At 41.6% G+C, this 26,435-nt stretch overlaps 2 protein-coding genes across 2 annotated transcripts in view; one reads left to right on the top strand and one right to left on the bottom strand.

Moving 5' to 3' along the window:
- KANSL1L (KAT8 regulatory NSL complex subunit 1 like) overlaps nucleotides 1–20,237 on the top strand; it is a 60,162-nt gene extending 39,925 nt beyond the window's left edge. Inside the window, exons 6-15 of the mRNA XM_019472537.1 lie at nucleotides 64–226; nucleotides 4,409–4,519; nucleotides 4,941–5,078; nucleotides 7,517–7,641; nucleotides 9,054–9,178; nucleotides 10,105–10,159; nucleotides 15,841–15,953; nucleotides 17,470–17,650; nucleotides 18,290–18,592; nucleotides 18,688–20,237. Of these exons, the coding sequence (XP_019328082.1) occupies nucleotides 64–226; nucleotides 4,409–4,519; nucleotides 4,941–5,078; nucleotides 7,517–7,641; nucleotides 9,054–9,178; nucleotides 10,105–10,159; nucleotides 15,841–15,953; nucleotides 17,470–17,650; nucleotides 18,290–18,538 (1,260 nt within the window). The 3' untranslated portion in view covers nucleotides 18,539–18,592; nucleotides 18,688–20,237. The remainder of the gene's footprint in view (nucleotides 1–63; nucleotides 227–4,408; nucleotides 4,520–4,940; nucleotides 5,079–7,516; nucleotides 7,642–9,053; nucleotides 9,179–10,104; nucleotides 10,160–15,840; nucleotides 15,954–17,469; nucleotides 17,651–18,289; nucleotides 18,593–18,687) is intronic.
- A 4,218-nt stretch (nucleotides 20,238–24,455) lies between these two features.
- RPE (ribulose-5-phosphate-3-epimerase) lies at nucleotides 24,456–26,328 on the bottom strand. The gene is made up of 4 exons (XM_009281070.1): nucleotides 26,183–26,328; nucleotides 25,731–25,865; nucleotides 25,485–25,571; nucleotides 24,456–25,029 (listed from the first exon to the last, which is right to left on the bottom strand). Exons 1-4 carry the CDS (start codon nucleotides 26,318–26,320, stop codon nucleotides 24,907–24,909), a joined length of 483 nt encoding a protein of 160 aa, XP_009279345.1. The 5' UTR covers nucleotides 26,321–26,328; the 3' UTR covers nucleotides 24,456–24,906.
- Nucleotides 26,329–26,435: the final 107 nt, after the last annotated feature.

Raw genomic sequence — 26,435 nt, 5'->3', positions numbered from 1 at the left:
TGGTCTAATTTGAAGGAATTGAGTAAAGGAGAAGTTAACCTTTGTTTCTGTGTATCCTCACAGACTTCGCCGTCTAGAGATGCCTCCTTTCCATATAAAACTCAGTTACCATGTATGGTGCCAGCCTCCGCTTTCAGCAGTAGTGAGTGCAGTGCAGAATCTAAAATACTAGATTATGTGCAAGAGCTGGACTCTTCCTTCCATCCAGTCTTATCATTCCCTTCAGGTAAGTAACTCAAATGCAGTGCCTCTAACAGAGGGTGGTTGTGCTTGTGAGAGCTGTAGAGTTTATGGACTAACTTTTCTTTTGAGTGATTTTTAGAACTTAGTTCTCTTAGAGAAAACCTCACACTGGCAAAATATGTGAGTTTAGACTAAATGAAAATCTTAACTTCATCCTGACATTTGAAAAATACACCTTCTAGATTTCCCATATCAGTAACGTGATTACAACCAAGAAAAACTGGTCAGGGGAACATTTTTGGTTAAGGTGGTTTTTGCGTGTTTCGTGGTATGTCTAATTGAGTCAGCGTTAGTCCTTTAGACGATGCTTTTGCCAACACACTGCCAACACACTACCATACCTTGGTTGTGTTGTTTTCATGAGCAACTTTCAGTTCAGGCCCTTTGGACTAGGTCCAAAAAGCTTTATTTAGTTTTTCTAATTGTTTTTGTGGTAGTCAGCCTTTTTGGTGATCTTTGAAGTTTATGGTTTCTGTCATCTGATTCTTTAATCTTTTTGAACAATAATGCAGATGTTTTTTCTGACTCTTAATAGCCCTGAAACTAGTGCAGGTGCAACTTGACAGCACTTCGTGCTTCAAAATAGCATATTCGGTGCTGTTAACAGCCGAAGGGATTCGATACCAGCAGATACTACTGGATTTGGGTGTGGGGGTTTTTTTTATTATTATTTTAGGAAAAACCTATTGTCAGGTAGTTGCTGACCAGTACAGGAATTCTGCTGTTCTGGGGGGCTGCTTTGCCGCAAAATAATCCTGAACGTGAGGCTGGGACTTCCATGGAACTGCTTGAGTCTTTAATCAAACCCACTGCCTTCCCAGAATGACAGTGTATACACTCCAGCCTGGTATTAGGAAGTCAAGGATTAACGTAAGTCTTGGGTTTGGAGAACTTGTCACTGGCCAGTAGAGGAGACCCAAGTGTGGACATGGAATCCTGAGAAGGTCTCAAGTCTTGCAGGTTTACGAGGGTTTACATCCCATGTATGGGATAGAGGAGTTTATTTTGAGGAGCATATAGGGGGAAGAAAACACTCACTCCAGGAGTGCAACAGCAAACATCCCAGTCAGCAGGGACTCTCTGGAGAGGAGAGAAAAACACTTTTTAAATCTTTCTTCTTTACACACGCTCTCCATCACTTAACCTTGTGACTCTGACAGCCCAGCTGGACAGGAGCCAGGGGTGTTAGACGGTAGTTCCCAAATCCCTGCAGAGAGCTGTCCCCACACACTTCCTGGGTGACTGCCAGCTTGTGTCACTAATCAGATTGTTTCCTTGCTTCTGCTTCTATGCATGGTTCACTGTACCACAGGGTATATGTTTTGGGGTGGGTTTTTTAAGTGTTTCTTTAGAAGTCTGTTCAAAGATGGTCATATAAGGCCATGACCCTTCCATTTATTCCTATCTTACCTTGAAGAGAGACTAGGAAGTTTAACAAGAATATTGAAATATTCTTCCTTGAAAACAGACTAATCATCATGAAAAGAAAAAAATGAAAGGCTCTGATTGCATCATGGCTACTGTTGGTCACTTTGCCAGGATGGAGGAAGAAAAATATTATTTTAGCTTCATTCCGATACCAAAAACATCTCTCTTTTGAGGAATATTTATTCTCTTTCAAGCAGCCTTAGCCTTGCTAATAATAGTTGAGACAGGAGAAAAGTGCTAGACCTATGATCCTCCTGCTCAGATGCAGTCCTTGTTTTTGAGGGAGGCTAGTCTGTGCTTTGTGTACTTTGCTGTCTCTACCTCCTCATGAAGACCACTAGTCTATTTGTCATTTTCTTTCATATGAAAGAATAAAAGCATGCTAGAAATTTTCCAACTTGGTAAGGTAGCCTGATTCAGTTTCATGTTTTCTTTGCAGCTTCCTTAATTATCCCTTTCCAGAGGGATAACTTCTCTTAAAATACTACTTGTGGTGTGCCCACATCTTTTACCACTTTCTTCTGAATAAAAAAAAGTTTTTCAGCAGTGTAGAAGAAAAGGTTCTTGGTTTCATTTCCTCTGTTTTTTAAAAAATATTATTGCTATTTGTTCCATTTTGAAACTCTGGGAGTCTGATATTTCAGTGTGCGAGGAGGGATTCAAATTCAAGATTCAGATCTTGTTCTCTCTTGTACCTATTTTTTACTTTCAAAGGAGTATCATAATTTGCAAGCAACGTAGTAATGTAGTGCAGTGGGACTGGCTCACTAGTGTACAGGCTTCTGGAAGTATAATTGTCCTTATGGTTCTAAGTCTTGCCTTCAGAGTTTCCATATTACCAAGGGTCTTGACCAGAAGTATGTCAGTGGTTGCAGCATCCCTTGAGCATAAAAGCGCCTCTTTAAACTTGCACCCCGATAACTGCAAAATTGTAGTTTGCATCTAAGAAGTTTGGGTTTCTGGTATTTCTGTACGTAGCCTGCGGATAAACTGGAACAAACGCTCCTGCCCTTTTAATTAAGATACAGGAGCACATAAGAAAAAAAATCTGAGACATCCAGGTGATTCCCTAGGAAAAGAACAGGAGAAATGTTTTGTTTATTTCTTTACTTAAATGTTGTGACTAATAAACCTTTCAGACCTACTTTATGTTTTGCTCAGTAGAATAGGAAACACAGCAAAAACCTTGGGGGGAAACAACCTTTTACAGGTCGCCTTTAGTCTTGTGAAAAAATATCTAGTTAGATCTGGATCAAATTGAAATAAATTATTCTTTTTAGTTAGCAAAATATGTTGAAAGTTTCTGTCCAGGCAAGTCCTGAAGGCACATGAGGCAATGAGGCCAAGGTTGTATGTAAATAAAAATAGTTTAATGCCCACCCTTTGGCCCTGCCCTCAGACCTCTTCTCATTCTGAACATAATAGTCGTCAAGCCTGCTTCTCATGTTGACGTATTTCTTTCTACTTAATTTCTCTTCTTTCTTGTAATGTTGTTTCCGGAAAGGCTTTTCAGACAGAGACCTATTTTTCTTAAGCCTTCCTGCCTTACAACAGTGGGTAAATTCCTTTACCACTTGAGATGTTTTGCAGACTAATTTCTTGGTTAGAACTCCCTCGGGAAATGAATTACATTGCCCTGCCGTAGCCTTTGCCAGAGAGAGAAAGAAGGAATGTACCTTGAAATTACCTCTAGGCTCCCAGCGGTAACGATTTCCAAAAGCATTAATTACCTGTACGCAAAAGGTTGAACTGAAGGCTTTTCAGATTACAGGAAAAGTGCACTGTGTGCTCTGCACCATGCAGAGTTTTGTGCAGGAGTTAGTCAAGAAGGGAAGACCCCAGTCTTACTCTCACTTGATACCCTCCAGAGTTTGTTTTTGTGAATAACAATTCTGGAGTAATTGCAGGTACAGACATAGTTTATTCCAGAGTAAGACAACCTCGCTCTTTCTTACTTTGACTTTGAACACCAAAAAAAGTGTGTTTAATCTACTAAGTGTGTGTGCCTGAACTGGGATTTGTTCAGGAGCATTCCTTAGGTTTGAGTTCTACCTTGATCTGAGTTGTCTTGTCAGCCCTTAGAAGCTCTTAGTGCTGGAGAGCTTGGAACCACTTAAGCTTACTGCCTTGGTCAGCACATATGGCAGTGTAGCTTCACAGCCAAAAATGGACTTATTTTTACCATGGCATAATTCTCACTTCCTGTTAATAGAAAGATAGGTACCTCGAGATCTTACCTCCAGGCAATTACTGGAGATTATCTAGTATACTACTTAGATAACTGATAGAAAAGACTACAGGTCTTTGCCTAGGGTGGAGGATAGCACTCGTACAATAACTATCTTGCTGAGAATTACCTTGCCTCAAATTTTCTTATTTACTCATGCAAAAATCACTTCTTTGAAATGTCTGGCTGGGCTTTTTTGGGATATTGTCATCAAGTTTTCCTTTGGCTCTCACCAGTTTCAGGACGTGTTTTCCTATATTGTCTTCAGCTTGACTGTGTGAAGACACTGCTGCTATATAGACAAGCGATTGGTCCTCGCAGGAGTTACTCAGCACTGCTGCTCTTCATGAGTTGAAGGACTCAAGGCAGCAATATTGCTCGTAGATTATAATACATAGTGTTGTGTAATCGATTCCTAGACCTTTAGTGATAATGCATAATTCATTGGCTCATAGGTTGCCATCTTTCTGATATAGACTGCATTCCCTTTGGATTTCTTTTTTTTATTAGATATTCCTCTTCACATATACTTTGAAACATTATTAAGGAAGGATGACATCAAAGGAGAACCTGTTGATACCTCATCTTTAGGAGTGGAGTTTAAAGTATCTCCAGACAATGGTATGTAAAGCAAAACATTTTAATATTTGCAAGACCGTTTCTCATTCATTTGCCAGTACTTTCTGCCCTGGAGAGGTTCAATTTATAAACTTACCACAAAGCAGGTTATCAGAGAAGGCAACCAGCTAGGGCTTTACGTGGCAGAGGAATCTCTTCCCAGACCGCAGTGTCAGGTTCTCCTTTGTTGCACTGAAATGATCCAATCAGAGCCGCAGGAGGGCAGCAATGCAAGTGGGGGGGGCGTTTGGACTGTGGGTTCTCTGCAGACACAGGTGCCTGACTGCAGTACTGTTTACTATTTGGATTCCTATCCAGAAGTCTGTTTTTTTCCATTATAAATAGTTCAGCAGTTGAGATTGCCTGTAAATTGCACCAATGGAAAATAAGTTTTCAACTCGATACATGCTTTTTCTGTTGTTAGACTATAATCAACATAACGTTTCTGTCAAACAATGGAGCAGTGGCTGTTTATCTAATTCCAAATCTCAGTCGGTGTCAGGAACATCTGACCAGCTGTCAGAAGGAAGAAAGAAAAGACATCTAAGTGAGACAGCAGTAGGTAAGAGAAAAATGGTATTGTTTAAGATGGCACTACTTCTTCAAAAATATGTATTGTATAAATTAGTTTGTTATCACTGGGCTTTGAGAATGAATTTTAAGTTGTCTCCAAAAAGGATACTATATGAAACTTTACAGGAGTGAAGAAATGGATTTATGACACCATGAAAAATAATGTGCTATTTTAAAGCATAGTAATCTTTCTCTTTCTTCTTGAGTATGTATTACAAAATGAGACAAGCTTCTGTATTTTATTTTTGGAATACTCTTAAAGGAAACTGCTCAGCAGTCCAGCTGCGTTTTTCTCATACTGGGTGTCATTATTTTTAATGTGAAGGGTTTTTTTTAATAGTAGTCAGTTGAAACAAACTGAATTGCAAAGTTATCAGTCAAATCACGTGCCCAACCAAACATTTACTATTCCTGGCATCTTTGGTCAGCTATGTTTCATTTGTTGTATACTGTCATTTGTGGTTCTGGTTTCCTTCCAGACTGTTAAGAGGACTTGTGGGTAGCCAGTGCTTATTAGTGTTTTCACCCTTGTTATCTTTATATTTTAAGCCATTGAATCTGTACTTCAGTACTTGGTAAGTTAATAGAAAGTGCTCTGAAGGTTCTGTAGAATAATGTGATAATTTAGGGACAAAAAATTCAGCGTACCATTGTAAAGATAAATAGCATCTTACCTCTCCAGGCTATTAGAATGTAAAACCTAACAGAATCTGTTACAGGTTCATTTATGTGAACTTTTGGCAAACTTTTGGCAAAATTCCTCACAAGACAGTTGAAAAATAAATCACTGAGTAAGAGGACAAACTATACTAGTTTAAAATTTCCCCCAAGAAAGAATTAAAAGATATAAATGATCAGTTAACATTGTGGAAAAATACACTTCTGTTGCATATCCAGGTAAAACTGCTAGTGTAATCTTGCAATAGAGGTGGAGATACGGGAATTACTGCAGAGACGATTTAACAAAAAATCATGATCTATTTTAAAAAAAAAAAAAAACACAAAACCAAACCACAACCCCAAACCAAAAAACCCTATTGATTAGAAAGTTACAGAAGAGAGTAAAAGGTGGTTTTGGACATACTGAAAACTCTCATTTAGATGAAGTTTTTTTTCTCTGCATCATTCCCCTTGTGCGTTGCAGTCCTCTCCTTTGCTGTATGGTCTTCTCTTACACTCTGTGCCTGTCTCTGCCGGGGGTGCTGTGCCCTGTCCCCTCTCGCCATCAGTGATCCTTTTTTCCATGCCACCCGCTCCCCTAACCAGCCACTGGTCCCCAAAAGGTGGATGCTGACACAGTGTTTCTTGCAACCACTTTATTTCCCTAAGTGTCATGCACACTGAGATCAACAATTGGAGTTACTTGGAAGCACTAGTAAGAGAGAAAGCTTCTTGGTATGAACCTTTTGAAGTTAAAATTAGTCTTTTGCCAATAGTATTTAGTTCTTTGAGTTAATGGAAGAAAAAAGCAATCTTTTATTATGAGGGATCATAGTTTCCCAATGCCAGAAAACTGTTATGTGGTGTATTCATGAGCAGCAGCATAAGTTCTAGCTTATTAGTGCTACGGGTGTAGTACTACATATTTATTCCTAATTTGGGCTCTGTCTAGGAGAAATTATCCATGGGGAAGGTCAGCCTGATGAACAAGGCCAAAAATAAAAGCTGTGTGCCAGGGAGTTGCAGAGCTGCCTGGGAGATGAGAGTTCATGTTCTTGACCCAGCCTGTGCAATACAGTCTTTAGGATCAGTCTTACCTCTTTTTCCATGTTGAAATACACTGACTCTTTTTGTTAGTTGGTATATTAAATCTGAGTTCTCTTTTCTTACTGGAAATTAAGGTAGAAGGAAAGCAGAACACAGGTGGTTAAATTCCGAATCCCCCTAAATGCTGCTTACACTGGGACTGAATAAGAGTAAACAAGAATTACGATTTGTCTGGAGCAGTGGACCACATGGAGATCTAGAAACTAATTTTATTTGTTACCCTTGCTGCCAGTTTTGTTTTATCATTTATCAAGGAAGAAGCCTTCAGTGAGTGCTTAATGAACTGGTACGTTAGTGAGATGCAGCCCAGCTAGGGAAGCGCTCTTAGGGAACACTGAGGAGCATTCCTCGAAGTCTGATTGCATTTGCTGTGTGTGTAGTCTATGGCAGCTTCTGAAAAAAGAAGCAGGATTTGCCCATATGAAGCTGGTTCCATGAGAAGAAATCCTTCATAGAAGGAGAGGGATGAGTTTTGTGGAACAACAATGACAGGATGAGTAACAAGTGTTTATTTAGATGGCTTTTTTTAGTATTCGTTAAATCGTAAGTGGTTAGCTGTGGGTTTCTAGAAATGACTTTACTATTACTGTATGGAAAAATATCTTTAGTCTAATAGACAACAGCCAGTATGCATTTTTTTATTATTATTTTTTGTGACAGGCGAACGTAACACTAGGTTTGAGACATTCTCCTTTCAACATGCAGAACCAGAATCCCATAGCAGTTTTGCTGCCGTGACCAATGTCAATGCGACATCTAGGCCCACTCACAGCACTTCATCACAGGTAAACCAAAAATGTATCACTGTCTTAACTGAAATATCAACAGAGTTGTGCAAATTAATAATCCAAAACACATGCCTTTTACATCTAATCTAGTGTTAAATTACAGTACAGAGCATTTTTACAGTGAATTAAGTGGATTACATTAAGTTATTCCAAAGTGAGTATGTGGTGTTCCTAAAACGGATACTTCCTTCTAAAAGAATTTTGCAGATCATATAACTGGAGTGTAAGTTTAGTTTATTGGTGTTGGGCCTTTCTTTTTTTTTTTTTCCCAAATTTCATTAAATATACTGTGATTTATGTTCCCAGTTTTACACAAGGGCTCTTATGACCCTTTTTTCTTGGTGCAGCTACGTAACATGGCTTCACGGTGCAAATATAGTCACAGAATTTGTTAACTCTCAGCTTCACTATTTAAAACCTTTTGTGCAAAACTACAGGCAAAGTCTCTGGTATATAAATTTGCTGAGGAGCAGCACAGCTCTGGTTCAGTGAAGTCCCTGCAGAAACACACTTTGTTTTATTGGAATTTATTGAGAATTTCATAATAATATTCAGATTTCAGTCCCACGGTTCTGCTAAGCCTAGTGGTATACTGGTGCTCTGTAAGTCGTCATGTTTCAATCTGGTGATGACTCCTGGAGAGCTGAGTTTAAATCTGCGTCCTCAACAGTTTTGACAATGCACACTCCCTTTTTTCCCTTGCTTGAGCAGATCATTGTCAAAGAACAACTAAATGAGCATTTTAGAATAGACTGCTTCCATCAACGTTCAGCTAAAAACTGAGATCTTGAAATATGGAATGTATCATGATTTAAAACTAAACTTTCTCCTGTAATCTAGGAACTTCAGTTTTTGACCCAGTAGGTTCCATGCACTAGTGGGCAGAGAATACCACCAGGAATCCTACTATGATCACGACAAAGAAATTCAGTTTGTCTTTTGCACATCTTTCAGAAAACCACTTTCCATGTAGGCTGTTCTTCACTGCTAAATGTAGCTTCATTCTTTTGGAATTCATAATTGTATCACACAAGAACCACTTGGGTTACAGGTTAGTAGATAAGATTATAGAAGGTCATCTTTGTAGACTGAACATTATGAAGAAGGCAGCATTAACTTCAAAGTTCTCATAAGTATTCAGAATTAACTGTAACTGAAATCAAGGAAGGGAAGCTCCCACCTGATTTCAGTAAGAGTTATGCCAGCAAGAACTAAATCTCAGAGATGAGATAGTTTTAAGATTTGTTGATTCCATTGGAGTGGAGGGAAGTCAGAAGTCATTAGGCCACTAGAAAATGTGTTCAAGTTACAAGACTTTCTCCTCATGCAGTTCTAATGTTTCTCAGCTAACATGTAGTTCGTATGATTTGAGCTGATGAATCTCCTCTTGTATTGATTATATTATGCAGCATAACTCCAGGAGGAGATTGAGAAGTGAGAGCTCCTATGATATAGACAACATTGTTATTCCAATGTCACTGGTGGCACCATCAAAGTTGGAGAAACTACAGTACAAAGAAATCCTTACCCCAAGGTTTGTTCATGACCTCCTTAGTTGCAAAGAAGATACCAAAATGAACATGAGAACGTTAACTAAGAATATTGTTAACATGTAGTTAGATAATTTTATAATATTAAGATGATCTTTTCATGTGCTCGGGTGTTTTTTTTCTGTGCACTTCAATTTGTGTGACTGGAGTGGTGGGAAGACTGGACAGCTGATAGCACAAGGGAAATAGTCTGATACACACAGGGAGGTGACAGATGCACAGACTGGCTGAAAATAGAAGTGGGTTTATATCATCTTAATTGTAGTGATATTCGTGGCCTTAAATGTGCCATTAGGCTGACATGCTCTGAACGGTTATTTGGTGGTTGTTCTTTTTTGTGTGTTATGGTTCATAAGAAAATAGTTAACTATTTTCAGTGAATTAAACAGAACTGGTTTTAGTATATATTTTTAAAATTTATCCATTCTGATACAGTAGAATAAGCTTAACTTTTTCAATACAGTGTAAACCTATAATCCATGATTCTAGAGACATCTTTTTTTTTTTCCCCCTAAGAAAAAGAACATCTTTAGATTGCTAAAACAGGGTAATTGATCTCCTGTGCTGTAATTCAGTGGCCTACTAGCAAATTGCCTGAAATAGCTAAATGCAATTGTTCCATATTTTAAATCTCTAGTGTGTATTTGCTTTTATATTGTCTTTAAAGCTAAAAATATTATTAAGACTCTATTGGATAGCTTAAAGACTGTGTTGGGAAAAGGAAAGGTTACATATTGGGTTGGGAAAGGAAAATCTAAATTTCGGGCATCTGTTATCAGCACCTTAAATTTGAAATTATTTTATTTGAAAGAAATTTTGAAGCACAACCAGTGTTGAAGAAGGAATAACTAACAATGTAATGAAACAGCATTTAGGTAAATTAATTTGACTTTCCTTGTCTCATTTCTAGCTGGAGAGTTGTTGAATTTCAACCTTTAGAAAGATCTCATGCAGATGAAGAAGAGGTAGGCTGAATTTAATTAAACTACCAGTTTTTAATTAAACTAGACATAATATATAATTGGGATAATCGGTATATATTTTCCAAAGTCACTGACTTCATGCAAATCCTGGTAAGTTTCAAATTTCAAAAATAAAGTATTACGTATCGGATTGTGAAAATGTGTCTTATCCCAACCTACTCGACCCTATCGTAGATGACAGAAATGTGAGTATGTCCATTAATAATCATTGTTCACTTGTTCGTTTGGCTCTTCTGTCCCTTGCTGTCGGCACAGTCAGCGCTCCCAAAAGGACCCTTTGGTCAGGCCTCCGCCTTCCCTGCTCCTGGGCGCTGTGATGCTGGGTCTCCCAGCATGACTGTCTCTTCGGGGCTACCTGTGCTATAATGTCTGTCCTCTCTCATGCTCTTCTTTCACGGCCAGTTCCCATAGCCTGTTGCTCTTCAGGAGGTAATTTGGCGTTTTGCCTGTGGGCCCAGCAGGTTTCCTCAGTTTTCTTCCCAGGGTTCATTTTCCTGCAACCCTCCTGTTGGGAGCAACTTTTCTTCTTTCTGCTTTGTCAGGAACAACGTAACCTTCAGCATTTCCTGCTTGCCTGTTGAGCTAAGTTTGTACATCATGTGCTACTGTTGCTTCCTCCAGACATAAGAATCTACCTTTTTCTTCCAGGGAATGTCTGTAGAGTTTGCAGCTGCAGGTTCCTTTCTCCCCTAATCAGGGGTTCAAGGCATTTCCTAACCCCAGTGTGAACGTACCACCAGGTCTGGTCTCTAGGCTGGTTTTCTGTCCTTCCAATATTTTTGTGGCTCCTTTTCCACAAACCTGCCAGTTTTGCTGTCCGTTGGACATCTCTAGTCTCCCTCCGGTCTCTGCTATAGGCCACTATCAACTGTTGTAATGTAGGACTTGTATTCCTACCTTCATCCACAATATCTGTTCTCGAGCTCCTTTTTCAGAGAACCTCTACAACTGGGGTTTAAGTGCCTTAGTAGTAGCAAAAGATTTGCATTTGGGTAGCAGTACAGAAGGTTATGCTAAACACAGTAAACAAATCATTATGCCACTCACTTGGCGTAGAAAATACACTCTCCACAAAGGCACTAGCTTCCTCGGAGTTTTACTAGGTCTGTAGCTGCCTGCTCCATGGAAACAAACCTTCCCTTTAGGAGAGCATCATGGACTCAGCTCCCTACCTGGTGTGGTTGCACTTATTTGGCACCATACTCTTGGGTTGGAAGGAAGAGAAAAACTTAACTCTGTCCCTGCCTTTTTGCATGCACTTGAGAAATTCTTGTGAAATCGCGTAGTCAGATTTATGTCAGCTCCACCACCGCCTTTTGGTTTGGTACAGTCTCTGCTACCAGGAAACATGCCTGATCTTCTTTTGTAGTGAGGTGGTCAAATTACATACACAGGAGAACTCTCCTGCGAGGATATTTAATTAAACTATTTGGAGAATAACTAATAAGGCAGCAAGGGCACACTGTCCCTTGAGAATGTACTATTCATTGCTCTCTCTCCATCCTGGTATCTGTGGGGGGAAAAAAAAAAAGAATTTCAACAGTGATTTGTCTTCAGGGTTTCAAGAGACTTGCTTGGAGGACTCTGGATTTCTTGTTTAGATTTCAGATCCCATACAGATGACTTGTCTCACATACTTTCAGCGTATTTTGCTGAATGGACTTTAAGGGTGTCTCTTTGTGAAGTTCATGGGCTAATCACTCGTTTAGTAGCCCTCCCGTTTAGTACGTTTGTATTTGGCATGACTAGTTGATCCTGTATGATTCATCCTTTGGCCAGGACATAACTTGAGTTAACAATAAAGCAGCTTTGCCTCCTGCTGTGGTCCACTGCTTCTGTATTGCCTGTCAGCTGCCGGGTAGAATGAGAGAAGAGAGATGTTGGACAAGAGAAAAATGCTAAAGATCTTGTTTGTCTAAATCATCCTTTGCCAATTTTCCCCCGTTCTTTTGGGATCGTATTAATTGGTTTGGATGTTTTTCAGAGTACTGAGAAAAGGTGGTTGTCTGATCATAATTCTTCTACTTCCTTGCTTTAGATTTTAGGCCAAGTTAGATTTGTTGCTGAGTAAGCTTGAAAAAAGACATGAGAAACCAGCAGCATTACCTTTTTGCGTTTTCTGCACTCACACTCTCTGACGCTCTTGAAATTGTTCCTTGTACTGAAATCAAAACTAGCTTCAGTAGATCATTTGTGAAGGACAAAAGAGGGCAAAATGTACTTTCTGCTTTTATATAAAGTAAGTTTTTTCTTTGCTTTCCACTGCATAGCAGCCTGTGGTGGTACTGTAATAGTTTCTTTTCTGCCTATCTTCTGCATGGCTAAATTTAAAACTTGTGGAGTTGTCCTTGTGTCAACCAGCAGTTAGGGACTTCTACTTGATGTCTTCCCCCCGCCCCTTCTCTCTCCCCTTCATTTGAAGGCTTTCAATGCAACAACCTGTATCCATGCAGTAGACTTGCACACAAAGTTTCCACAAGTTACAAAAAAATGTGGGGTCCCAAATTTGTCATGTTCCACAGGAGCCACGCTTCCAAGGACGGGAACTCAGCACTTTCTGAAAATCAGGCCTATTCACCGTGCCTTTGTTTGAGTACAAAAAGCTTACCTTTTTGGGTGCCTAATTTTTGTTTCTGGAAACTTTGCCTTACAAGGACAAACATAACAGTTGGGCAATGCAAAAGTTAATCTACTATCTATGTCTGCTCTATAACTTGCTCTAAAAATACTTAGTTTTTGGAAATAGAGCATTTGAGTTTCCTGATTTGCATGTATGAATTTGCAGTCTGTTATTGCTTTAAGGCATGGGAGGGTGTGGCACGGGTTTTCCTGTTTTATTTTGTTTTTAATTTGTTTTGTCCAGATTAAAGTTTCTGGCAAGGCATGGTTGTAAAGTAATGTTCAAGTTTATTTTGTAGTTGTTTTAGTAATGACAAATACTTTGGAATAATTCGGTGGGTAATTAGTTTTGCATAAGTGTTTTCATGGCTTATGACTCAGTGTTTCCCGTGAAGCCAAACACTGAAACACAGACTTTGTTGTTTTGAGAACCTTTCAGAAATATTCCTGGTGCTATTCAACATTAATGCACAGTGTCTTGTAGCTTAACTAGATGTGATGGGGGGCGATCCAAATCTTAGTTTGTTTTAAGTCTTTTTCTTTGAGTGAAATCATTAGACATGCCTCACAAACAGGCCTTCCTAATAGTCTTTTCTCTCAACATCACTGCCAGATCCATCCACTGAGGAATGACAGTTCTTTTGTCCTCTTTCAAACTAACCTTAGTGGTGGAAAAAAAAATATCAAATTTCTCCAGTTATAGCAGCTTTAAATTAACCTAAAGTTGGTCGAGGAAATATATAAAGTGTTACAAAGCTGGAGAGGGGCAGAGGCTGTACTGAACCAAGTAGAGACCTTTTACTCTGATGTAATGTGATTTTATCCGTAGAAAAAAGAATAATTTTTAAATAAGAAAATGTATTACTTGTTAGTCTTCAATGGAATAGGGTAAAATTCATTTAAAATAAACAAGTAGTTAAATCTGCTATCATCAGCTATGGAAAAGGAACAGTAAGGCTTATTTCTGTATTTTTCAAAACTCTTCGCTTGGAGTGGAATGTGGACTTTGATTTTTTTAAAGGAAGCTTGTTAAAAATGAAGTTTCTTCCCAGCATGAAAAGTTTTGGCAATTTGCTAAGAAAAGTATTTTCAAAGTCTAGGTTTTTCTTTCAAAATTATCTTTTGTTTCCACTTCAAAGGAAATCTGAGCACACAGAAAAATCCTGAATTTTCCCTGAGGGAATAGCACTTTTGTAGTTCATAAAATTCTCACTTTCACGCTATACATCATTGACCTTGGAAAGACAGAATCTGAACTGAGATGCAGCCCTGCACCAATGCCATCCAAGTGACAGAGCTGGTGAATTCCAGAGAGAGGAGGAAACACATTAAGTTGGCTTGCATGAAAGGAAACCAGCAGCTAACAAAGTGGTTTGTGTTTAACATAAATAAATAAAAGCAATGAGGAGTCTTCAAAAAGCAGTCATGAGATGGGCAAACAAAGCAGGCCTGTTTGTCTGAAGGTTCCTGTTGAGTGCTGGGCTGAGGAGGAACCGGGCAGCTACAGTTTTAGGAAGCAGGTCGTGTGGCTGTTTCAGACCGCACTGAAGTCTTTGGGATCCTTTTCACTGGCCCAGTTGAGTTTCATTGTGGGGCTGTAGTTCACGACCAGCCGCCTAGGTTGGAAATGTGTGCTCTGGCAAGCTGAGTGCCACTACCAGGTATGCTTACAGCAGCATAAATGCATTGTAATACTTTGCATTTGTACACAAAATGGTCATGAACTACCTCAGTGCTGCAAGACTTGATACAAAGAATGGCTTCTGCAGAAAACCTCAGGGCTGTTAGTTGTCTGGAGTGGAGTACTTCCAGCTGACAATGTAACCTATATTGTATGGCTCTATCTGGCACTGCAGTGAGGACTCTCTGTTTAGTTCTGTATTTTATCAGACTCGGTCAGAAGATAAATGGTGTTACTTGTATAAGACCGCTGAGGATTTTGCTTCATAGACAAAGTTTAATTTATTTTCCATGACCCCCTGATTATTGGTATAATTCTTGTCCAGGTCTGCTTCACAGCTTCTATGACCAGGAACTGTTCTTTCCTAGAATTTCTCTGCTTTTGAGTTGGGAGCGGCTGGCATAAAAATCCATGGCTGCAGCATTCATGCTCTCGCCAACCTTAGCTTTTTAGGTGAACTTTGAAGAGGTTGAATGGTTTGGAGCACTTTGAAATAACCCTGAGCTGTGCTGGAGGGGTCCAGCCAAGAGCTCGCCCAGCCATCTGGGGAGTGAGGGGGAAGGGCAGCAAAGTGCTCCTCGCCCAGCCGTGTCTAAGGAGCAAACTTCTGGTGTGCTGCCAATGGAAAAAAGAAGATGGCTCTTTCAAAGTGAAGGTCAGATGTGATAGCTACAGCTGAGGAGTTTTACCTAAAAAGCTGGCTCTTGTTTGACTACGAGCAGTTAAAGTACCCACATTAGGGCTGTTTTTAAGCTGTACCGGGGTCGTGCAAATCACTTGCTAAGAAATAGTCTCTTCAAAGCAGAAACCATTTTCTGCTTGGTTTCGTACCAGGAATGCGGCACCTCAGGTTTGCTGAGTTCCTCTCAAAGTGGAGCTATCAAAGTCCTTGGTGATCTCAGACCTATTTCTCTGTGCTTAAAGAGCACCTGGCAAATCCTGCTGCCTCCCAGCCTCCTCCTAAAGCAGTCTCTGAAAACTCCTGGAATTTTTGCTTGTCTTTATTATGTGCTTTTTAGTACTGCCTTGATTTGCAAATGAATACTTGTCCTCTTAATTTTCTGCCTCCCACCATAGAGAAAAATGTGTTAGTTGCATGGGGGGTATAATTTCTATATCCATTCAGATCAACCACAGACATGTAAAGAAATAAAGTGAAAGTGACAGCACCCCATATACTAGAGCTCTAGTGAGAGTGTAAGCTGAATACATGTATTTTGATGTGCCTTTATACTGCAAGCATATGTTGTGTTGCGTCCTCTTGTTTGAACAGACCTTTGCAGAATTTTATATAATATTGGCTGCCTTTGTTTCTAGTGATGTTCATAATTACAGCAGCAGCTATCCCTGTATTTCGTTACAGATAGAAGATCTGTCAGATGAAGTTTTTTCCTTACGTCATACAAAGTATGAAAAAAGAGAGAGAGCACGGTGGTCGCTGTGGGAGCAGAGCCGCTGGCCCAGAAGGAATAGCAGGCAGGTGTATTGACTTGGAAAGAGCGTTCCTATTGAACCACTGGTGTAGGCTGTCGGTGCAGCGGTTTCAGAAATGCTGTCACAGTGGACTTTGAAAATGAGGGCACTCCTCATTAATTAACTCGTCAGGGACAGTACCGGGTATGTTTGGTTTTGTGGCTGGAAAGGGAAGGCCGTGCAGTTCTGAAGCATGCATACTTACAGAAATTTGGCATGTTAGTGACCTGGTATTAGTGAATAAAAATCTTACCCCCATACTGAACACAGCTCTGCTAGTTTGTGCCTCTCCCAGTTACTCTGACTTTAGCCACCGACTGTAACATGAGCCCTTCTTCACTCACCTGACTTAGATGAAAGTCCACTGCATTCAGAGATGTGTTATTGAAGGGTCCTGAGCTGTGCCAGGGACCTTATGCTTAAAAAAAGTCATTGTGTGAAAAAGTTTAATTATCACAGACTTGTTGTCTGGTGCAAAACTCATCAGAATTAAATATAACCCCTAAAAGTCCTGCAAAAAGTAGTGCGTGTAAGAGCAAACATCATAAAGCTGTATCTGCAATTTGGCTCTGGGAAAGTGATTCCCATAAATAACTTCAGAATCTGCCAGGACAAAAAACATCCTATAAATGCTGGGATAACTTTTTCTGCTATTTATCATATGCTTGTGTCTACTCTTGGCTGAAAGTGAACCATGACACTGAATATATATGCAAAGATAACTTTTTTTAATGCAGGATAAAATTAGAGCTAAACCGTATTAAGGAATTACATTTTAAGCCATTTTGAACATAAAAAAAACTTTAGAAGGTGTACTGAAAAATACAAGTTCTATATGTACCCTTAATTTTGAAACTCTATGAACTTCTTGGTGAAATCTTAGTGCTATTTGAATTCAGAAGTAAAACTACTGTTGACATGAGCAATGTCAGACTTCCACCTGGCATTTAAGATGTGTGCCAGTATTTTACATCTAGTTCAAATTTGCGTTAAAGGCAAGGTCAACATTTTTAATCTTACTAAATTATTTTGACTGCTTTGGAGATGAGTCCAGAGCAGAGGAGGGGAGGGGGAGCCCAAGGACCTGCTGTTTCTTCTCGAGTTACATTGGCACAGTCTGCTGACAGTGCAGTGTGGACTCCGCAGGCTCCTGTGAATGATGCCGTGTTCACCCGCGTGGGAACAGCCCACGGCTCACTGATTTCTGTCCAAAATTACCGTTCTGGTGATCGTGTGGAGCAAGCCGCAGGAGTGGGACCAGCCACCAGCTGTTCTGCAGCCAGAGTGTGCCTGTTCCAGCCCTGTTTTATCCAGTTAGCTCCTCCACATAGCACTCTTTTGCTTTGGCTTGTGACAATGAGGGTGTCAAGAACCATGTGTGTTTTCATCTGCTCTTCTGATTTAAGTAAGTAGAGTGTAGGTAGCATGTATGGAGAAACTGAACACTTTGAAAAGAAAATCTAAACTGTGCCTGGTGATGTGAAAGGGCAGGTCGTAAGACTCTCTTATCCTGCTCTAGATCTTACAGCAAAAATGCTGACGGACGACACAGCCAAGATTCGGTGCAGAAAGACCACCACGGCAGCTCCTGTGCCTCGCTGCATTGCGCTGCTGAACCTGTTCCTGACTTGACTTCGGAAGCCCACAGCTCTGTTTGTTCAGGGATTGCACAACTCTGCAGGGAGAGCCAGGAAGCGAAGGTGGGTGATTCCAATAGCTTCCGGGTCTGGTCAGGTCTTCAGTGACCACTGTCTCTAACCTAAAACAAAGAACGTGAACATATCCTCCTGTCTCACTGATCAGAATCTCAGGCTGTCGCCCTAGTTAACGTAGACTGAATGTAGCACTCCTGTTTAGAACTAGATTGCTATGCTTTATGAATTAAGCCCAGGATTTATCAACAGGTAAAAATTTCATTGCTCAGCACACACGGCACATGTTTTAGAGGCGAGTATGGCAGGCCTCGGTTCAGGGATGATGGATCCTTTCTCAGGGATGTTGGCCAGGGTTCCAGATGGGGCTGATCGTTATGGGGTCAGGTATCCTGATGGTCTAGCACCATGGAAAAGAGCTTCCCCCTTCCTGTACTGTGCCTGTTCAACGGTAGCTCTGGTACTAGTTCAAAACTGTATGAAGCCAGCCTACATTGACAGCTGGTGCCTAGCATTGTCGTATTCTTTATCTGAAAAGCCCTGCAAACATTGTAAAGACAGACACTCATTTGCTATTTGATAGCAGATCATTCTGCACATAGCTAATCGGTTCAGACTCAACTGAAATCCTTTTTCCCTTCTTCTCTCTTTTTCCACCCTCACTCCTACCCTTCTGATTCCTTTCAGTCTGGGCTGTGGGAACTTCGAGTTTTTCCACTAAAAGATGAAGAGGTAGAAGCTTTACTGTGCCAAGATCAAATAACGAATCAGACTGAAATGTCAAGTGCAGCTTTTCCCAGCGACTCTCTCTGTACTTCATGCACACCCATTGGTTCGCCAGACAATGGCCATCCACCAAGAAAACAATCTACCGAAGAGTCAGAAGACTGCGAAAATGTTTGCCTGGGAATCAACAGTACAAGAAAACAAAGGTGACAGGGAATAATGTGGTTCATTAAGAAAGCCAATTAAGGTGGAGAAAAGTGTAAGGTAAAATCTCTCTTGTTCACACAGCATATGACAGCACAATTCGAAACCTGTATGTTAGCTGCATATAATATATTTTCTTTCTTGCTTTGTAACAGGCAGGATAAATCCCAAAGACAACACTTTCTTCTTCCTGAACCCCAAGAGAAAGTAATTATTTCAAGCTGGAAGTCTAATATTCCCAGTGTCGGGAGTGGGCGCGCATAAATTGCTGGCACCATTCACTTTCTGTTGTCATATTGCCACATTTGTTAATAATCATCCTTTTCTGTTTTGTTTGTTTTCAAATGCATTTCTGGTTCTAGTGGATTTTGGTGCAGCAGGATATGCTGTCTACCTTAACCAACAACTTCAACTGAACACAGAAAAACTACTTGGAAAAATGGTAGGGAAAAGCGATAGCCTCAGATTATTTTCCTGTGTGGCATGACCATGGGGCAAAAATCTGCCTCTCTAAATGCATGTGTGTAACCCATGCGTAAGATAAGGGTAAGTGAGAACCAGCAGTTTCAAAGCAGGCGTTTTGGAAGCCTTGCATCTAGCTTAAAATCTGTACTCAGCTCTCAGTAGTGCCAGGGCATGTTTCATATAGGTGTCCTCAAGCAGTAAGATAGAAGTAGACCATTGCATTTCAATAGTCGATATATCTGCTACTCAGAAAGTAGGGTTTCTGCTTCAGTCATGTGGGTATAGGGAAATGGAAGGAAAGAGGAGTAGAGTCAAATCAGTGGCGCAGCTCTTTGAATATTGTGGTTTGGGTCATTTACTTCCTTCGTCCTTCAGTAGCTAATGAGGCTCATAATATTTTGCTTTAATATGTTAAAAGACAAAGTCTTGTCCAAATTTCTGTACAGTGCCTTGTAAGAGTCTCGTAAGTATGCCAACATTTGGTGACTAGCTGAAAAGGAAAAGGTGATTGATGTCTAGAAGACCAATAAAGAAGAAAGTCCCAAAGCTTTCCATTGTGATTCCAGATAGATTTTTAATTTCCCAGCGAGTTCACAGTGAGGAAACAAAAGCAAGTTGTTTAAACTTGCATCTAAATAGCATAGTTTGGAATGTATCTGCAATCTCAAGAGGTATTAACAAAGATTAAACATTGAACGTAGGTATAATTCATCAACAGGAAGTTTTTCTGTGTAGGACAGTTGAAGGCAATTTTATAGGAGTCTCTGTTTTTGTGCAAAATTTTCTTCCACGTGTAATATCTGGAATGGCACTGGACAGATGACCCAGTTTTAGCATCAATTTTTTTTTTTTTAGTCAAAACGACAGGAATTATACACTGGGCATCTGAAAACAGTTCAGTAAAGTTTCAACACTACAGCCTATTGCTACATTGTAGTTTATTGCACATTCTGATTATTTTTTTAAACACTTTTTTAACACTGGTTTGTCTTAAACTTGAATCTTGCCTCAATGTCTGATACAATAATCTTTGATGCAAGGTTGGTTTTTTAATTAAAAGTTATTTCTATATATGTTGTATATAGTCTGAATTTGATGGCCTTTTAGAAGTGAAGAAATGGCAGCAATGCTCCCTCTTGGCACAGAGACCTGCTTGGCCCAAGAATGGATCTGCAAACACACTGAAGTGGCAGCGGCACTAAGCTTTGCTGTCGTACTGAAGCTGCGCTGGTGCTGTGAGGCTAAGGTTCCCCCCAGCATCTGAATACAGAGGTGGATTTTTCCATCTCTTGTCCTGCATGTGCACCTGCTGCTGGGAAAAGGTTTCTGAAAGTTTTATGTCTCAAATGCTTTGCAGGTCTTTTCCACACCCGTATCCATTCATTAAGATGTCTGATCTGACCAGCTCTCACCCAGCTTTGTTGTAAGGTCAAGGCTTCCTGCTCTGTCTGATCCCTGGGGCAGTGTGAGGAGTTTCTGCAATTTAAGAGATGGGACAGACCAAGTAAACCAGCTGGCTAGCCGCCTTACATGTCCTGAAGGTGCTGTCAGGAAATGGAAATGCAATCCGGCATTTTACAGGAAGGAGCAAGAGGAGAGTGTTTTTCTAGATTGGGGGGTGGGAAGGGAAGGATTTTAAAATGAGGCTAAAAAAACCTGTGCGAAAGGAGCTGGATTAACCAAGTTTGGTCAGCCTGGTGGACTGTGAAGCTGTTTCTGCACTGATGTTCAGTTCCCAGCTGTGGTGTCCTGTTGAACCACTGTGTTGCTTTTGGGCCAGTCTCCAGTGTGCTGGCCTGAAGCAGCTACTTGTTACCTTGCCAGCTGCAGGGGCTGCACAAGTGGTTATTGATAAAAGCAAGGGTAAGCACATTTTCTTTGTCCCCTCTTTAGATGTTCTTGTCAGCCATTGTGGGAATCACCTAGTGCCTCACAAGGCAGCAATAAAAAGACTAGCCAAAGAAAGGCCGGGCACCCTGGAGACTGAAAAAAAAATCCCTGGAGAAACTATAAAAATGTCTATTTGGTCATATCCCCACCCCACCACCATCAGAAGTCTTTTCTCTTAACATCTGCCTCTCAGCTGGCTAGACCTGTGACAGCAAACTGCAACTGCCTTCACATGAAGAGCTGCCTGAGCGACTGCACAGCCAGAGAACTGTGCCAGAGCATTTCTTCCTCCCCATGCCTCTGCCATGGTGCTGCTCTCCAAGTGTTAGTGGTGCGCAGGTTTCTGCCATCAGGTGAGCAGCACATGCAAGTGTGGCAAAGGCCAGCAGGGAGGGGTAACCAAGAACAGGCTGCATTTGCTTTTCTCATGTTGCCTGCCTACCTCCAGCAGCCCTTCATCTGGCAGGGGCAGATGGGGAACGCTGTGTGCGCATGTCAAGCGAGATGCTTTTTGCGAAGCCCCAGGCTGCCCCTCACCCACAGCACCTCTAATCATATGCCACCTTCTTGTAGCAGACCAGGTGCTGTGCCCTGTCCTCGCTGTCTCTACTCTGCGTCTTTGCTCCAGCTGGCAAGGCACACAATTTTTCAGTAGCCCCATTTCCCTACTGGGACAAGGTTAGAAAACGCTTAACTGAACTTGGTCACAGGACCAGCCCTCTCCTTTCATTTTCCTTCCTTGTGCTGCATGCAGCTGGATCAGCACTAGTACTCTCGTTTATTGCCTGCAGCCCTTTTCCCTGCAGAGCTGGACTCCCACCTCCAGACGGTTTTTGCATTGGGGTCGTGAGGAAGCTGCTGGTGGTGGGAGTGAGCTCAGAGCCAGGCTCATGCTTGAAGCCATAAAATGTGTAAGAAACCCCTGCTTGTTTTCTTTTCTTTTCAAAGTTTTAAACAACAGGAAAAAAACCCCAAACCCAACCTGTTTGTCTTTTGGCTGTTAAGCTATGAAAACAGCTGTCAGTGCTGCTCCTAATGTTGTGGCTGAAGGTATTACAAAGGCTGACTGTGAAATACCAACTTAAACATAATGCAGCATGGTCCCCTACGCATGAAACTGGGGTGTTGCAGCTTCACAAAGAAAGTAATTTCCCTTGCGCTTTGTTTACCATTTTCAGTTGAGGCATTTTTTTAAGGCCACTTATGTTCTGCTCCCTGCTGCTATGAGGGTTTAAACGCTTCATCGCTGCATCCAGGACCTTAATGGACTGTAAGTAAAAATACAAACTTCTAAGCCCTATTAAAATTAAGCTGTGTGTGTGTGTCTACTGCAGTTTTTTAATCTTGCTCAGGGATGTGCGCTGTACCACCCTGTGGCGCACACATCCAAGCCCAGCCTTACTCAGCTATATCACTTTCTTTTATCCTGTTGTCCATTGCAGACAGAGCCTTTGCTCTGTCAGATCACCCTGGACCGCTCTAGACCATGTGACTTAGTATCACCAGACTGTGCCCTCCCTTGTTGCTGAAACTTTGCTTTATCAGAGTATTGCAACATCTAACGGTCCTGGGGTTTATTTGGCCCTGCGGATACCATACCATTTTGGTTTTCATGTCAGTGTTCGGTTCAAGTCCTGCGGCTGTGGCGCTTCCACTGTGAGGTTATGTTACCGAGTACAGGAGGACAGGCCTAAATAGAGCCTAACAGATTACTTCTGTTAATGTATAAAGGCAAGAAAGTGGAACAGTCTTAAGATTAAGAGAACAAGTATCATTACTGTTACTTCCATGGATGCTCTGTGGTCACTAACAGATTTAACCTTAGATGTGTAAAAAGCTGCTGCAGTAGTAGCCAGCTGCATAAACCCACCTGGGTGGGATTTAGAGGGAAAGAAGCAATTGAGTAATTTTACTGTGTGTGTAATTTCTCTCCCCCATGACACTCCTAACCTGAGAGCCAATGGAAGTGCAAACTACCAGATTTAAAACAATGACAGTGATTACAACCTGTGAAAGAAAACATACCTATGGTTCCATGCTCAGAACAAAGCATAGTACCGTCAATTAACTAGCATGACTTTGGGACATCCTCGCCCCCCCAGTTAATTAGGAAAAAAAAAGAAGGCAGAAATAGTTTGATTACCCTTTCAAACCAGCTTAAGGTCAACTGCAGGAGGCAAAGATACTATAGTTGTCCTACTGCTTTCAATAGCGTGAAAAGCCACATTTCCAAATCCTAAACCAACATTTTCATAGTCCATTTGTGGCTGCTTGGCCTGCATTTTAGATACCAGAGCAGTGACTGTTTCTCTATGCGCACTGTATCAGACTCTACACAGGTTCCTTCCAGAAGTACGAATAAGCTGCTTTAACACATCTAACAGCCATCTGGCCTATTACCTTTCCTAGCCAAGCCTTCTTCTGGCAAACTTCTTCTGAAAGATGTCTTCAGTGCAGTAGGTCCAGATGACTCCATTTTTCTTTTGCTAGTTCTCAAATGGGGTTGCAAGTGGAAACAGGAAGCAAAGACATTTGTTCACCTAAACCACAATTAACCACACAGGAAAAAGTAGTTTAGCCATTTCAGACACTTGTCTAGATTGTCTGAACTAGCCCTAGCTCCTCCTACTGAACAACAGCAGTGACCCATGCTGTACCGCAGCTGCCTCCTTCCACAGCCACTGAGCGGAGACCTATGTGTGGGACACCTCACAGGTCCTGGGCTGAGAAGAAGGGGGTGCATCAGCTCTAGCACTGCCTCAGCATTTGGTAGGTGACGTGCCCAGCTTTGCTGCAAGGACAGCAGATTTGACTTTGGCCTTGTGGAAATGGACTGGCTGCAGCTGTTGAGCCTTCTGGCCTGTTCCCCTGGGGCAGCAGACTGTTTGCAACCCTTCTGTAATTACAATTTAAAGGGAAAAATACCATGCAGAATACCATGAAATATTAAACTAGTCAGCAATACTAATTAGAGCCATGGGAAGCAGGTCTATCTAAAATGACCTGCTCAGGCCTTCCTCTAGTGGGTTTTAACTCTCACCTCTCACATGCCCAAACAGGCCAGGCTGCAAAGTCGGCACAAGCAAACTGAAGGTATGAGAACTATTTGGCTTCACAACTAAGAGGAGCGTTAAGCTGTTTTACAGAGCCATCTCCATGCAGTGCATTTCCACTGAAATCACTTCCGTAGGTAACATTCCTGTATCTCGCTATCTATCTTAATCATTTACTCAGGCATATGTACAAACCAAGGAGGCTGTGGGTCAAGATAAAGTTTTTTAACCATCTGTCTGTAGGGTTTTAAAGCGATTCCATCACTTCCGGGAATTTCAGACACGGCTGTCTTAACTGGCTCTTTGAAAGGTAAATAAGAAGGTATTTTCCAGTTTGTGACCTGGTAAAGATGCTGCACTGACTTGTTTGATGCTTGTCTTATGTAGGTCAAGAACTTCTATGCAGTAAAAACAGAACACAGGAACATTTCTAGCATCCATGGGATTTTTTCGCCCTCTTAAACTCTGTTTTTCCCAAACTTACTCCCAAAACCACTCATTTTTGACAGTCAGCTTAAAAGAGACTTGCCACACCAAGGGAGGGGTGTTTAATGCAGATATTGGAAAAGTTTTGTAGGAATGCACAGATCAAATGACAAAATACAGACAGCAGAAGGCAGTTTGATTAGAGTCTTCCACAAGAGAGATTGCTTGTGGTGATGCTACACTCTTCTAGCAAGCAAAAAACTGACTGAAGTTTAGTTCAATCCAGTCAGCGTCACAGGTTGTGCCATCAAATCAGCCTCCACAGAATCAAGAGACAGGTTCAAACCATTGCATTTCCAACCCTGAAAGACAGCCAGAATGTTTTTCACTGCTGCTTGCTTCATTGTAGCGAAGGAATGATTCCCCTGTTCAGCAGCAGCAAGTTTCCGTAATTAATGTTCATCCAGCCCTCCCTTACGCACGAGAAACAAGGGTTCTCCTGCATGCACAGAGCCTTCTTGACCACTGCTTGGGTAGGTCTCATCGATCCAGACAGCGCTTTTGAGCTGCTTCTGAACACACATTCCTTAGAAGATTGATCACAGATCTTGGATCTGCGCTCTTCATAATAGCACTGCCAGATACAATCATATTTGCACCTGCCTGAAAGACATTAAACACCCACTCAATAACACGGAACAGATTCACTTCTTAAAGCGTTTTCTTGCTGTAAAACACGTAAGGAGGTAGTGAATTCTAGGCTGGTGGACAAACAAGCGCTATTTGTGGGACACAGGTAACATACCTCTAACTACAACCACAAATCAAGTTCAGAAAAGACAGCTCTTCCCCAAATAGGCAATCTCTTCATCATTGCTCCTATTTACCCAAACATACAAGAAACAAACAGCTTCTCTAGCTTAGGGGAGGCTTCAGCAGCCACTATTGAAAAAAGGCACAAGATTAGACCTCGAGTAGATTTTGGTATTAAGTGCGCTTTACCGTTCCCTCTGAAAACTAACGGTCAAAATGCAATTCCTCCTAAGCTTTATTTTCCGAGGGATGATTAAGTTTCTTAGCACAGTGACTGAGAATGCTGCTCTGCTCCAGCCTCTTACCTCTGCGCACTTATGGATGGTGTCGGGCCCAACTCCTCCATCCACTTCAATATCCAACGAGGGAAACTGTGTCCTCAGCCACTGAACCTGAGAAACAGTATAAAAAGGTTGGCACTGAGATCCACACTCAGCTGCTACGGCTACGTATAGCTTCTTACACACCCAGACAAGGTTTATTCACCGCTACACTCCATCCTGTCCATTAGCTTTAAGCTCAATAAATAAGGACAGAGAAACTTAGTTTACCTTTGGCATCATGTCTTCCATAAATTTCTGCCCTCCGAATCCCGGTTCTACCGTCATCACCAAAGCCATGTCTATCTGGTTGGCCCAAGGTGCCAAGTGTTCAACTGTAGTGCCAGGCTTGATCGCCAAGCCAACCTGCAGGAGAGGCAAGACAAATCCACGTGCACCTTAGGATGACACACACGCAGCAAGATTGGCTTGAGCTGGGTGCAAACTCCTAGGAAAACAATTATGTGTCTGTGTAAGTGCAGTAAGAACGGGCCGCTTTAAATAAAGATTCCTGTTTTTCTTAAACTAAAATTGAAGACTGACTTTGTGCACAAAGAGCGTTGGGGCCCCATGAGCCAATCTCTGACCAACCAAAACTGCAATGATGGGATTTTCCTCACCAGAAACACGGCAGTTAGTTAAGCCGAGCGCAATGCGCTACGCCAAGCCTACGCTCCCCTCACCTTCATCCCATTCTCCCGAATGTCTTTTATCAAGGCCCCTGGATTGTCTGTAGCTTCTAGGTGAAAGGTGTATTGGTTTGCGCCGGCGACGGCCATTGGTTTCACCCACTGCTCTGGTCTGGCAACCATCATGTGCATATCTGGAAGAGGGGAGCAGAGCGAAGAGCCGTCGGCGAGCGCGGCAGCGCCCGGGGCTGCAGCACAGGCAGGCCCCCGCCGCGCGCCCGCTACCAGACGGGCGGCGAGCGCAGGG

This window comes from Aptenodytes forsteri, unplaced genomic scaffold, assembly GCF_000699145.1.
Source record: "Aptenodytes forsteri isolate BGI_AS27 unplaced genomic scaffold, ASM69914v1 Scaffold340, whole genome shotgun sequence".
Lineage (NCBI taxonomy): Eukaryota > Metazoa > Chordata > Aves > Sphenisciformes > Spheniscidae > Aptenodytes > Aptenodytes forsteri.
The sequence above is the reverse complement of the archived record's forward strand: the minus strand, read 5'-3'. Positions and strand labels throughout refer to the sequence as shown.